Source organism: Falco rusticolus, chromosome 18 (genome assembly GCF_015220075.1).
Source record: "Falco rusticolus isolate bFalRus1 chromosome 18, bFalRus1.pri, whole genome shotgun sequence".
In the NCBI taxonomy this organism is placed as follows: Eukaryota; Metazoa; Chordata; class Aves; order Falconiformes; family Falconidae; genus Falco; species Falco rusticolus.
Window position 1 is genome coordinate 3,963,744 of NC_051204.1, and position 13,109 is coordinate 3,976,852.

At 51.6% G+C, this 13,109-nt stretch overlaps 2 protein-coding genes across 3 annotated transcripts; both read right to left on the reverse strand.

Annotated features, from left to right (window-relative positions):
- Positions 1 to 263: 263 nt before the first annotated feature.
- Positions 264 to 4,830, reverse strand: PSMD3 (proteasome 26S subunit, non-ATPase 3). Its single transcript, XM_037411411.1, has 12 exons — positions 4,620 to 4,830; positions 3,781 to 3,971; positions 3,280 to 3,417; positions 2,916 to 3,052; positions 2,615 to 2,805; positions 2,317 to 2,420; positions 2,095 to 2,209; positions 1,731 to 1,850; positions 1,538 to 1,641; positions 1,077 to 1,232; positions 910 to 960; positions 264 to 789 (listed from the first exon to the last, which is right to left on the reverse strand). Exons 1-12 carry the CDS (start codon positions 4,783 to 4,785, stop codon positions 712 to 714), a joined length of 1,551 nt encoding a protein of 516 aa, XP_037267308.1. The 5' UTR covers positions 4,786 to 4,830; the 3' UTR covers positions 264 to 711.
- Positions 4,831 to 5,506: 676 nt separating this feature from the next.
- Positions 5,507 to 12,396, reverse strand: GSDMA (gasdermin A). 2 transcript variants are annotated; one of them, XM_037410944.1, is made up of 10 exons: positions 12,257 to 12,396; positions 11,144 to 11,379; positions 10,772 to 10,982; positions 10,062 to 10,227; positions 9,855 to 9,948; positions 9,013 to 9,051; positions 8,581 to 8,735; positions 8,003 to 8,153; positions 6,865 to 6,938; positions 5,507 to 6,305 (listed from the first exon to the last, which is right to left on the reverse strand). In XM_037410944.1, the coding sequence occupies exons 2-10, from the start codon at positions 11,355 to 11,357 to the stop codon at positions 6,081 to 6,083; spliced, it is 1,329 nt and encodes a 442-aa protein (XP_037266841.1). In that variant the 5' UTR covers positions 11,358 to 11,379; positions 12,257 to 12,396; the 3' UTR covers positions 5,507 to 6,080. The 2 variants fall into 2 exon arrangements, with proteins under 2 accessions (XP_037266841.1, XP_037266840.1); XM_037410943.1 differs by having other exon boundaries at positions 11,144 to 11,406.
- Between the last annotated feature and the right edge of the window lie 713 nt (positions 12,397 to 13,109).

Below are 13,109 nucleotides of genomic sequence, written 5' to 3' on the forward strand. Positions count from 1 at the left end.
CTTTGTCTGCAGCTGCAGAATAAAGTGGATTTTGGGAAACGGGATCCCATGGGCTGGAGGAGATGGAGTCTGCGCTGCTCCCTGCCCAGACCCACTGCTGCCACCAAGCCCCGGGTGCCCCTGGCTCAGCTCTGGGATGTCACCTCCAGCCCCTGGCAGGGCCTGGGCCAAGAGCTGGCCCCAGCCCGGAGGGGGGAAACAGGTAACAAACCCCCCGATGCGCTCCCAAGTCACAACAAACCCAGGGCAGGAGCAGGCCAGGCTGGTGTTTTTCCAACTTTTATTTGAAAAGTCTTATTTGAAGTTTAACAAAGTTTGACCCCATTATTGTAGGGAGAGCTGGGGGCACTTGCAGCCCCTGTGGAGCAGTGTGCTCCTGTCCCCCGCCTGCCCTGGCCCTGCTTGTCCAGGAGCTCCCAGTTCATGGGCTCGGCTGCACCGCTGCTGGGCTCAGCGATGACCGGGACCACAAGCAACCTTAAAAGAATGTTTGTTTATTGGGGAAGGGGGTTCTTGCCGTGGCTGGAGGGGGGACGGGAGAGCAGGACATGTGGCTGCAGGCCCAGGGAACCCCTGTGTCTCCCTCCCACAGTACAGACATGCAGGTATTTATAAAAGAAAGGCAGATGGGGGGGACTGGGGTTGTGTGGAGCTCCGCTCAGACAGCATCTTCCCTAGGGACAAATGAAAAAATACAGCCAGGCCAGAGGGTCATGGAAAACCATCATCATCATCCTCTGCCATCTCCTTTGCGAACTCCAGGTCCTGCTGCTCGCGCTCCCGGCGCTCCTGGAAGGTAAAGGTGGAGGTTGGTGGCAGCTGAGGGACAGAAGCCACATCCAGCCCGTGGCCTCAGTGGCTGCAGTGCCAGTGGCTTCTGGCAGCTGGCTGCGGAGACCCAGATCTCACCTCTGCAGATTCCAAGTCCTTGTTGTAAGATTTGGGTGGGAACCTCATGGCCTGTAAAACAGAAGGGAGAGGGAGAAGCTCTGAGCTGAGAAACGCCTCAACTCTGCCCAGCTGTCCCCTTCAGCCGGGCCCTGCCAGCCCCTTGGCCGGGGACCCACCACGCTCACCTTGACAGACATGTTGTGGATGTCAAGGCAGAAAGAGATGCGCTGGTGAAATGCCAGCTGGGGCTCCCGGGTGGAGTAGATGTCGATCATTTCCTTTGACTGGACGTAGCCCTTCTCGTGATTAATGCTGGCCTCGATCACGCCATCCCGAATGGCCTGCAAGCCGGAGGGCACGCGGTCAGGGCACCCGCTGTCTCCGAGGGCTGAGGCAGCAGTTTAGAGTGAAGGGAGGAGCTGGCTGCTGTGACAGGAGCGGTGGGCTCAGGACACAGCACGCAGAGAGGGGACACGGTGCCCTGAGCGTCCCCCAGCATCCCCTGGAGGGGTCTCGACCTAAAACCAGCGACCACCCCAGGAAGGGAGCGCTGCGGGGACAGGGCAGAGGCAGCGAGGCCAGTGGTGAGAACCAGGGGCTGTGGGCAGCCCAGGACCCAGAGGGACGGGGTTTCCCATGCAGCTACCTTGGCGACAATGAACTCTGCATCCTCCGGACTGTCCAGCTGCAGTTTCTGGGCAATATCGGCCAGGGAGATGCGGGAATAGGAGAGGCTGATCATCCGGACACCTGCGCGGGAGGAACGAGAGTGGAGCCCCCCAGGCCAGGCAGCCCAGTATGTGACAGGGTCCCTGAACACCACAGCAGCGGCCTCCTACCCGTCTTGATGACGTTGTGCCTCAGACGAATGATCAGGGTGTAGGTGCCATCGGCTTGGAACTTGTCCCCAAACTGATCGAGGACTTGGTTGAACTTGGCCAAGTTCCCGGTCCTGACGGCTGGAGGAGAGATTGTGTTAACTGGGGAAGGAGCGAGGGGTGGGGCGCGGTGGGGAACGCGAGCCAGGGGGACTCCCAGGTCTGTCATCCCCTCCTCTCAGGAGCTGCCTCCTCCTCCCCCAGTGCAGTCTGCAGCTAAGGCCCATCGAGGGGAAAGAAACTCCCCCTGCCAGGGCTTCCCACTCCCTCAAAGCACGGGACATGGTGGCGAGGACGGAGCGTGGGCAGGAGCAGCCCATCGTACCCTGAGTCAGGAGGAAGTAGGGCATGAGCGAGCGCTTGAGGGAGGGTTGTCTGAACTGGAGCCTGTCCGGGATCTCCCCGAGCAGCAGCTCCACCACGATGAGCAGCTTGTGCACCTTGAGCAGAAAGAGACAGTGAGTCCCCACGGGGCCCCCAACCCCGCAGCAGCTTCCCTGTGGACCCAGGAGGTACCAAACCCCACAAGTTTCCTGTTCCTGCTCACCGTCTGCTTGAAACCGACGGCCGTGTGCTGCGGCGCCTTCCGCAGGGCGTTCGTCATGGTCCTCCGCGCCTCTGAGTACTCCAGCTGGATGGCCTTGATGCGCCCTGCGGTCACACAGGGCAGAAGACAGTGGGAAAATTCCCTGAGTGAATCCAGCTGGACCCACCCGCACAGGGCTTCAAATTCTGCCTGGAAGCCTCATCTCCAGCTGCTCCAAAGGGTTTTCTGGGGAACCAGAGCCCTTGATTTTGGGTGCAGCCCAAGCTGCCAACGCTGTGCAGGACCCTCTGTGTCTCACCTGTGTAATAGAGGTACCGAGCCCACTCGTTGTTGTTGGCCTGCTCAGGAAACACGGACTTGGAGACGAGCTTTTCTGCTTGGTCATAGAGGTTGTAGTGGAGATAGTTCCTCAGCAGCAGATTCAGGAGGGTGGCCTGACCATCAGCGTCATGGCGCAGCGTGGCCGTCCGTAGCCGGGCATGCAGGAAGCTACAGGAAAAAGAGCAAATGTGTCAGGGAGGAGGAAAAAGAAACAGCCCCGCTCCCCAGAGCACATGGGACCAAGCTCAGGGAGAGCCTGCACGCAGGATCTGCCCTACCTCCTGACCACATCGAGTTTATTCAGGAATTCATAGATTCGGGAGTGGTAGTAATAACATTTTGCCACCACTAGATCAAGGGCCCGGCGGTTTTGGGAACTGATCTTCTGCATCAGGTCGTCGGACACTTTCTGAGCCTGCAGGAGGGGAACGGAGGTCAGAGCAGAGGAACTGCTGCCCAGGAAGAGCAGAGACCGCCAGGGCTGTGGGACTGAGCCCGGGGGTTGCCTCCAAACACAGCTGAAACAAAGGGGAAAGTGTGGAGCCGCAGACAGACAGGTCCCTGAGGCTCTCCAGACCCTGCCTAGCAGAGAAGCACCACACGGAAAGCTCAGCTTCCAAGCCAGAAGCCCAGGAATCTCACCTCCGGGTATCGCTTGCTGTTCATCAGGTAGATGACGAGGAGCAGCTGGAGGTAGGTCTCCACTTCTGGCAAGAGAGGGGCTGAGGCTGCCTTCCCCGTCCGCGGGCGAAACTGCAGCTCGGCTTCTGTGTCCATGGACTGAGGGAGACAGACGAGCTGAAGCCCTGTCCTGCCAGCACCACTACCACCCGCCCAGCGCTGTGCACACCTCTGCCTGCAGCGAGGCCTGTCCCCAGCCGGGTGACAGCTGTGCTTGAAGTGTGACAAGAGAGCCAGCCCAGGCTGCTGGCACTACAGCCCCATCCCTGCCAAGAGCTGCAGTGGCCCATCTCATCTCACACGCATTCCCAAGCAGCTGGGCTGCGTGTCCCGAGGGTCCCCAGGCCCTTGGCTGTTCCTGGTGCCCTCCTGCCCTGCACAGCGGGGCTCTGGAGGCTCCTCGGTGCGCGAAAGGCGTCCCCTCCATAGCTGGTCACCTCTCCCCATCCCCTGCTGCCGTACCTCCTCCAGGAAGCTGAGGAGGAAGTCCCGCATGGTACTGTTGGAAGTGAAGAAGCCATTGATGGCTTTATGAAGCACGTTGGAGTTGAGTCGGCGGGAGGTGGAGGGCAGAGCCCGCAAGGCACGCAGGACATAGCGTGGCTCCTTCCCCGACACGGCTTTCTCCAGCTGCTTCACGTGCTCTTTGATATCTGTGGAAGCACAAGCAACACTATGTCAGCACGTGTCTCCCAGAGGCCTCTGCCAAAGGATGCACCGGAGCAAAGCCGGTGCTGGGATCTCTCCCATCCTGCTGCTGTTAGGTCTCTCTGTCCACTCATGGTGCCGGGGCCGTGCGGCCTCAGTGTCCCAGGGGACCTGACCTGGCCCCATGACTGTCCCTGCTCGGAGCAGGGGGCTGAGAAGATCCCCCGCAGAGATCCCTTCCCTTTCGCTCCTGCTATGGGCTCCAGCCCTGCGGGGTCCCCCCACAGCCCCTCTGCAGCTCCCCCTGCCCTCCCCCGCCCCCAACAGCCCACCCTCCCAGGGAGTCCCCCACAACATACCTCACAGCCACCCCTCTCCCCCAATGACCTCCCCTTCCCCTCCTCCAACACCCTTCCCAGCACCTCTCCCCACATGCACCCCCCACCCCCCCTCCACGGGCGCTCCTGCGCTACCCCCTCCCCTGCCCCCCCGGGCTCTTCACAGCCCCCCCATTCCCCACCTCCTACAGGGATCCCTCACGGAGGCTCCCCCGCCCTGGCCCTGACCCCTTTCCTCCTCCACCACCCCCCAGACAACATCCCACACCACAGATCCCCGCCACAGGGACCCCTCTCCAGAGCCCCCCCCCTCACCCTCCAACGTGACAGCGTCAAGCTCCCGCTGCGGCTGCCGCTCCCCGGCCGTTTCGGCCGCCGCTGCCTCCTCCTGCATCTCCACGTCGGGGGGGGCGGGCGGCGGCCCGTCGGGGGGGCCCTTGGCCTTGTCGCCGCGGCGGCGGGACGCGCCCTCCTGCTTCATGGCCGGGCACGCCGGGCCGGCCGTGACACTGCAACAACCGCGGGGCACGCCGGGAGTCGCCAGGCCCGACCAGCCGCACCGCCCTAGCGCCGCCAGGCCCGCGAGGCCGAGCGCCGAGCGCGACACCGTTCGGCTCCTTCCGCTTACGTCCTCTCGGTTCTTTCCGGCAAGCGCTCGGGTATTTCCGCCACACTCTCGGGTGTTTCCGGCGGACGCTCGGGGATTTCTGCCCGCCGCTTGGTTGTTCCCGCCAGTCTCGCGGCGCATGCGCGGGCGCTGCTGGCCTGCCGCGCTGAGGTGAGGTGCGAGGCCTGGCGGAGCGGCAGCCGTGAGGGCCCCGGGCTCTTCTCATGGCTGGTGCAAAGCACAGCCAGGCTCCCTGCCTCGGCGTGCTGTCAGCGACCACCCAGGCACCCAGTGCTGCCCCTTGCTAAGGGCGCCCCCCCCCCTTTCCCCCAGGAGCCTAGAGGTTCCCTCCCTCCACCCCCTTTCCCCCAGGAGCCTTGAGGGCCCCCCCCCTCCCCCCCCTACTTTCCCCCAGGAGCCTTGAGGGATCCCCCCCTCCCCCCCTACTTTCCCCCAGGAGCCTTGAGGGGCCCCCCTCCCCCCCCCCCTTTCCCCCAGGAGCCTGAGGGGAGCTGGGCCTCCAGGCAGGCAGCCGCACTGGGTGACTGAAAACACCTGCAGACTTACAAAAACTGCTTTTAAGAATGTCCAGTCGTTCAGTAAGAAGTTGTTCTCTTTATTTATGAAGTAGTAATCAAAGTATTTGTAGTATTTTTCTGAAATACTGTAATTTATTGCTTGCTGGGGTGCGTAATTCTGTGATAGAGGTGCTGTTTTATCAGGTCTGCATCGTTAAAATGTTCTCAGATCCTATGGCTTTCTAACGTTTCCTGGCTTATTGAATCACAAAGGGACCACAAGTGTGACCAGGATAAGTGCATTATTGCTGACATGTTCCTTTACATGTTATTGATAGCATGAGCAGCTGTGTGCTACCGTTTTCTAGGAAAAGCAGGATCGCATAAGGTGCAACTACCAGGCTTGTTTGGGCTAGTGTATTTTTTCAGTTGGCACTCCCCATTCATATGCGGGGAAAGAAAAAGCAGTTTTGGCTTCTATAAGTTTTCTTGCCTTAAGTCTTTTTGCATCCGTTTCAAAGCAGCATTAGTGAGTACCTTGCCTGTGTAGGGATGAAATTTGGAAAGAGCAACTGGCTTGCAGTAACAGGCTCTCAAATGCATTGTTAAGTGTTACCTTTAAATCATCCCTAATGGGGGGACACATGTAACCTAATTTGAGTTACTCAGAACACTGAGGATGTACAGAGACACATACAGGGCTGCTGTGGCCGAGAAGGCTTCTTCCATACAGACAGCAGATCCATCTTTCTGGAATTTCACTCCACTCATCTCAAGCATTGCAATGGTTATTTTTTGTACCTTCTGTTGTGAGGAGGAGAGCAAGCTGTCATCCAGGTTGAGATGCACATTCCTGTGTTCCAAGATGATCCCAATCTTCATAGCAAGAACAACAAAAAAGCAGTATTGGTATTGTAGTACTCCCATTCTCACTTAATGACTCCACATAAGAAGTCATTAAGTAAATGATCTCTTTGACTTGTGCTTTACTATCTTACAGCTGCACTAAATAATCCACGTATGGGACTTTTCACCCTGTAAGATTATCATGCTCATGTATTCAGTTCCTAGTTTCTTGTGAATTAGTTATGTCCAAGAAATTGTGGTTTGTTTTTTTTTTTTTAAAAACTGAAGCCAGAAAATTCTGATGGCTACCTCAAGAAAAATGAGAGTCATCTGTGTCCAGTTTAATGTCTGTTATCAGCAAAACATTTGTTAGAAGTCCTAGGTCTTCCTGTCTTGGGGTGTTTTCTCTTGAAGTGGGTATTTTGAGCCCTGCCAAGTCTGAAGCAATTATTCTTTCCTTTCTTCCTGGCATTACCTTAAGTGGGGATACTGCTATACCTATACCATCATTTAAATGTTGCTTTACTTAAAATAACATCCCCCCCCCCCCCCCTTCATTTTGAGCCCAATGTGATATATGATCTCTCACCAGCTTAAGCTGTTGGGACACAGCCTTCTCTTCCAAGGACTCCAGCAACAGCAGCAGCTGATCCTCTGTTAGCTCTGCAGAATGAAAAAAGGTTTGTACCAAAAACCCACCGCCAGTGTTTCAGAGACAACTGGTAAGATGTGAAGGGTGACCATCGGTTGTCTTGCAGGGCGTGCCTGTTGGGTCAAATGTTCTTCAGATGTTTTAAAATCAATTATTAGTGCAGCCTCTATGTGAGATGAATACAGCCGTTTCTCTGTAGAGGTGACTGTCACGTCGAGGGTAGAGACCAAGGGGGCTGAGGGCAAGTTCAAACTGTGTTCTGTGGCAGCCTTGGGATAAGAACCCTGGGATTGGCACTGCTCTTTCATGGAATGGTTTGGGTTGGAAGGGGCCTTAAAGATCATGTAGTTCTAACCCCCTGCCATGGGCAGGGACACCTGCCGCTAGACCTGGTTGCTCTGAGCCCTGTCCAACCTGGCCCTGAACGCTTCCAAGGATGGGGCATCCACAGCTCCTCTGGGCAACCTGTGCCAGTGCCTCACCACCTTCATAGTGAAGAATTTCTAATATCTAATCTAAATGTACCCTCCTCCAGTTTAAAGCCATTCCCCCTTGTGCTATTGCTACACGCCCTTGTACAAAGTCCCTCTCCAGCTTTCCTCTCGGCCCCTTTAGGTACTGGAAGGCTGCTCTGAGGTCTCCCTGGAGCCTCCTCTTCTCCGGGCTGAACAACCCAGCTCTCTCAGCCTGTCCTCATAGGAGAGGGGCTCCAGTTCTTTCTGTAAGGTAACCTTGCCATCTTTACCCACATCTTCATTCTGATTTCAAGCCCTCTTGTCAAGGATCCCCTTGTGGATACTGATCCTGGACTAAGAGGTATTTCAGTGTCACACTTCTGGCAGTCACTGCTCTGTGACTCTCCAGCTGTTGCTGAACAGCAGCTGCTGCAGACAGGTCTACTCTCAGCACACACCACCTTCATTCCCGTAGTCCAAGAAATTGTTTTAGGTAAGTGCTGTGCAGGTCTCTCACACACTGTCAGTTTTCTATATTTTGCTAGCCTTGTTGGCAGGGATGCTTTTAACCTCTTCTGGTGCTGATAGTTTTCTCCATTAAAATGGCCAGAAAGCCTTACCATCTAAAGCGTCAAGAGTGTAGGTGATTGCTCCTGCCAGCTTAAGGAGAAGATGTCTTGAAGAATATTGTAAGCTGCTGAACAGGTCTTTTAAGTCTGGGCTTTCTGTTTTCAGCTCACAATTACGAGTTTCATCAAGAACTTCGTCCATCTAGAGGGATAAGAAGAAGAAACGTCAGGGTTTCCGAGAAGAGGCTGCTGATAGTCCCTTGCAGTCTAACTACAGAAGCATATGAACAGTCCTGTAGTGTGTGTCTCCCCTCCCTAAGCTATTGATGAGGCTGGAGTTGAGGCTTTAGCCATTCGCGCTGGCCCTGGTTAAAGACAGAATATGAAGCTTAAATGGTTTGATACCTTCAGGTAAATCTGCGAGGCTATATTCAGGATATATTTTGGCAGTTGGCTCTGTCCTGAGTACCTTTTTTCTGTGTATGGTGATGGAGACCAGACGGATGTGCTGAGTGAACGATTTTTGGATTGATAGTTGTGGCACAGGAGGGAAGACGTCTGGGACAAGAGGTGTGATCATGGAAATCTCTGTATCTATAGATCCTGGTGGTAAGAAGAACTCTACTTACTTTATGGTTCAGCTCTTCAAAGAGGTTCCTGTCTCTCATCACAGCTTTGATGGCTTTTAAAAATGTGACTGACAGATCAGAAGACAACTGAGAGAGAATTTGACAATTCTCTTTAATTTCTCCTTCCAATGCTCCTAATTTTCCTCCTGAGAAACCTGAAAACCAGAAAGAGTCTGAATATGTCACTTCCACACTAGGTAATCCCACAAGAAGTTCACTGGCACCCCTAAATTTAGAATTTGAAATATTTCTGTGAATATTTTTTTTTTAAGCAATATGCGATTTTGAGTCAAACAGTTGTCATGTCTCAGGTAGTAGGCAGTACTCTACCACAGCAAAACCATTGCATTTGGTGGCTTGTGTTTATCCTGAGAGATTCCGTCTTACCCAAAGGGGATAAAAGTAGTGGAGGTAGTAAAAACCATTGCTTACCATCACATATATACTGTCTATCTTCGAAATACCGAAGATCTGCAACAGGATAAAAAGGGCATTGCTAATTTAGAAAAATACTTAAAGCTGGATAGGTATTTTTTTTTTTTTTTACCAGGGTGGTTGTTTTAGATACTGGTATCCCAGGTCCGAAGTCTCATGTGCTACTCTTAGGTCAGACTGGGTTTGCACCCTTCTGCAGGGTGTCTGTCTTCTGCCAGTTCATTTAAACTCGTTATTCCTACACCTTGTTCCCAACTGTCATGTGCCTTATGTTAAGGCCTGTGTTGTCCAGTGTGTTAAAATATAAGTAAGTTAAAATGGCAGCTTATACTCAACAAGATCCATGCAGGTGTGGGAAGCACAGAGCATAGGGAGAGAAAGCTACATGCAATTTCAAAAATCCTGCAGTAGGTTTTGTGGATCTTGGACCTTTCTTTCTCTACATATCCAGCATAAGTGCCTTTGATGCCACCCTTCCCACTGAAGGGTCAGCCATCCTGGCTTCTCCCTGACTTTTCTGAGTGGGAAAAGAAAATAAACTGCTCTTTATGCCCTTTTTCAACAGGAGCTCTGCAGTTCCTGAAACTTAGAGCTGAGACTTTCAGTATCCCCCTTTCACTTCCTCATCACACCCCTGCCAAAACTGCATCTCTTTCCCAAGTTGCTCTTATGTACTGTGTATGGCCTTTTCCCGGGTGATTTGTCACTCATACTGCATTAATGTCCTTCCAAGTGAGTTAAGGATGGCTGTGAGACTGAACGGTATTTCAGAAAATGTTTTTCCCTCTTCTGCCTTGTTTCCTGCATGGAGTCATTGGTAGTTTCTTGAAGTTACTTACACCATGATTTGTCTGTAATGTCCAGCTGGATTGCCTTGAAGGCCAGAGTGCAGCCCTTGGGTATAGTTAGGCTTTGTTTTTTGTCTCTGGTGCCCTGCTCAATGAAAAAAACATCAATAAACCAACCAAAAACCCCCTGTTACTGGGTCGGGATGGCACACAGGTGTTTGGGAAGGACTGATTCCCGAGCCTGAAGAGAAATCAAACCTTTGCATGAAACTTGGCATACAACTGGGCAATCAAGCACCCCTCTGCTGTTTTGGATTCCTCGTAGCAGGCCTCCTCTGAGGTTTCTATTGTTTCATGAACCACGTATAAACGTTCGCGTGTTTTCTGTAGTTGTTGAATGAAGGGGTGATCCATGTTAATTTTTCTAAAAGAGAAAAAGGATGCAATATCCTGGTGGCTTTTCTGTGAGTTATGACAAAAGTCCTGTAGCCTGCTCAGAGTTGAAAGCCTTATGCATGCATCTGCTCTCATGTTGCATGAGTATGTGTAAATAGCACAATGTCAGGGGGTTTTGGGGGGAAAAAGGTGGCAGAAAACGGGCTGCAGTTCTTGCTGTCCTCAGGGCATTCCCTTTCTAATGCCTGAGGGGAACTGGTGCAGTGAGGCTGCAGCCTGGCAGGTCATACAGGTGATCTGTCCTGATCTATATGCTCCTCTCCAGGTACAAACCATGGGAAAAGACTCTGTGTTGAGGTCTTCCCGCTTCCTGAATTACACGCAAATCTGTAAGCATTACAAAGCTGTGTAAGGAATCTTTCTCGCTTCTCTTTCTTGCCCTCCAGTTAGGGAGAATGTATGCTCTCGGGTCTTAATCTTGGGGTTTGGCTGTTGAAAACCCACTGTGTAGCTTGGCTGTGGGGTAGAGGAGGATGACTGGAAGGTGTGTTTTGCCTCTGTGTCTCCCTTACCTTTCTGTTGTCAGTGCCTCGAGTTTTGGTAGTGGTATGTGGTTCTTATCCAGCTTGATGGACCAGCCTTTGGACGAGGAGGCAGCTGCTTTCAGCTCTGTGCTTACAGAGTCAACACAAAGGCTTAGATTCCCGTCAACTCTGTCATTGGTGTGTGTTCTGACTGTAAATTGCCTTGATTCTTTATCACCTCCGCTGGGAAGGAGGGAGTCTGAAAGAATTCAATGTGTTAGCTTAAGCATGATTACACAGGCTCAGTGTTATAACTAGTGTACACAAGAAAGATGGAATGTGGTAGAGTTCAGCCACAAATGATCCAAATGTTTTGTCTATGGAAACTGCAAACTTAAGATTGATAAGTGTGGGCTTTACCTGTGCTGTTATTGTCTTCTCCAGGCAGCAGGAAGTCGGTAAGTCTGTGCCATGTCTGTTTGTAGGAGGGAGATCGGTGGAACATGGTTTTTTCTTTTTGTCTCACTAGACAGAGGGGTCTGAAATGTTCATGGTCGATGATGCTGTGAACTGGGATCAGTCCTCCGCTTGGTTCCACTTGATTTACTATGGTTTGGGTGACTTTTTTGAACATTCTGTTACAGCTGGCTGGATTCCTGAACCAAAGCAAAGTGTACTTGTGCCTTAAGGAAGAAGCAAGGGAAGTTAAGCAAAAATTACTTGAAAGGAAAGTAGGTTGTAACAAAATATGTTACTTCTAATAATTACTCCTCAAAATCAGTAATAACACATGAAAACCCACATGGACAGTATTATTTACAGGGAAGCATTTGGGGAGGTAGGAGTAGGAGCTGTGGCTTGCTAATGAGGTTTGTTTAGATTCGTCCCCCTTTGCTGATGAACTCCCAGTTGTGCAGTGATCTTCATCACTGGGGTTTGTTGCTTTTTTTTTTTTTTTTTGTTGTTGCCTGTACCAGGACAGACCATCATAATTTTCATTACTAAACTAGACATTGCTTCTTAACCTAGGACCTATTGTGGTTCTAAATGCTTTAACCTTTAATTAATGCATTGCCCTGATGTAAGTTTAAAAAGAAGAAAGCTTTAGTGGTTTGCTGGTTTTTACTGCTTCATTGTTTTCCCTGTGCATCCTGTTGCCTGGCAGACGGAAATGGTTTAGCATTGTTTTGAACTAAGAGCATTAGAAAAATTATTTCATTGAAGCCTTACTACAAGGAAGTGAAAGTGCTGAGGGGTGAGCAGTGGGTTGGAGTGGAGGGGAATAAGAGACTTTGTTTTATGACAAATCTCTCCCAAAACAGTAAAAAATAAAATATCATCCCAGCACAGCTGCCTGGTGCTCTGTCTGTGTCCCTTGCGGAGGAGAGTTCTGTGTTTGAGAGGCAGAAATAAAATAACTTTTCATTTCCTGTTGCAGCTTTTAGTCCAGGGTTCATTTTGCTGCTTGCTTCAGTTAGTGTACGTAAGATATAGGAAACTTTGATCTACAAATGAAAGAAGTTCAGTACTTACAGAGAAGCGTGCTGGTCTTCCCACCTCTTCTGCACTGCACTTTATCAAATCTTGTTGGAGAAGAGAAGTTGATCCTCGTTTACAGTTCAGATGAGCAGAGGAGGGGGAGATATCTTCCCTCTCCCTAGTGAACCACAAGGGTCTGAGAAAAGAAACTTAGTCTGATTCTTCCAGAAAGCAGGAAGGCTGTTAGGTGACAAAGGATGGTGCGTTGTATGTGATGCACCTGGGGAGGTGCAGTAACCCCATGTGCTTAATGTGAGGTCATTTTAGTAGTACTTACAGGACTCGTTCCCTTGGGAGACTTCCAAGAAAGAGAGAAAAACTAAACAGGAACACTTAACAGACACTTTGTTCCACCCCTCTTCCATACCAAAAGCTCTTAAAAAAAAAAAAAAAAAAATTAAAAAATGTACTTGCCTGTTTGTGGAGCGAATAGCTTCTCGTCTGCTGCTGGTGGGCAAGCTGCGGAGCAGTGCACTGTGCCTCTCAAGTGATACGACCTCTTTAAAGCAGCAGGGTTGGGGAGATGTTCTTTCCCCGCCTTTCCGGACAAAGCTCCGGAAGTATTGCTGAATTAGGGTGTAGGAACTGCCTTGCTTGCATAATTCTTACTCTTAAAAAGTTCCAGCTGACCTGAGTCAGCCTGCCGTGATCTGTTACAGTAGTGGTGGATAGCTTGAACTTGTTCTGCAGATATATCATTCCTGTCAATTTGTTTATTTTCTGGTTTTCGTTTATCCCTCTGATCCATTGGGATGAGGAACAGTGTGTTCTGATTTAGGACTTCACTGGATCTGTCGGAGAACTAACTAATGAAGTGTAGTGTAGGAAAGGGGACGACAGGATGTTA

Bases quoted from the DNA above. Each gene is read 5' to 3' on its own strand.
- PSMD3 (XM_037411411.1), bottom strand. From the start codon at position 4,785: ATGAAGCAGGAGGGCGCGTCCCGCCGCCGCGGCGACAAGGCCAAGGGC. The intron at 1,233-1,537 runs GTAGCTGCATGG...TCCGGCTTGCAG, and splicing joins CAGAGTTCATTGTCGCCAAG to GCCATTCGGGATGGCGTGAT. The intron at 790-909 runs GTGAGATCTGGG...TTTACCTTCCAG, and splicing joins AGGACTTGGAATCTGCAGAG to GAGCGCCGGGAGCGCGAGCA.
- GSDMA (XM_037410944.1), bottom strand. From the start codon at position 11,357: ATGTTCAAAAAAGTCACCCAAACCATAGTAAATCAAGTGGAACCAAGC. The intron at 10,228-10,771 runs GTAAGGGAGACA...TTTCTCTTTTAG, and splicing joins GAGGCACTGACAACAGAAAG to AAAAATTAACATGGATCACC. The intron at 6,939-8,002 runs GTAAGGCTTTCT...TTCATTCTGCAG, and splicing joins CACTCTTGACGCTTTAGATG to AGCTAACAGAGGATCAGCTG.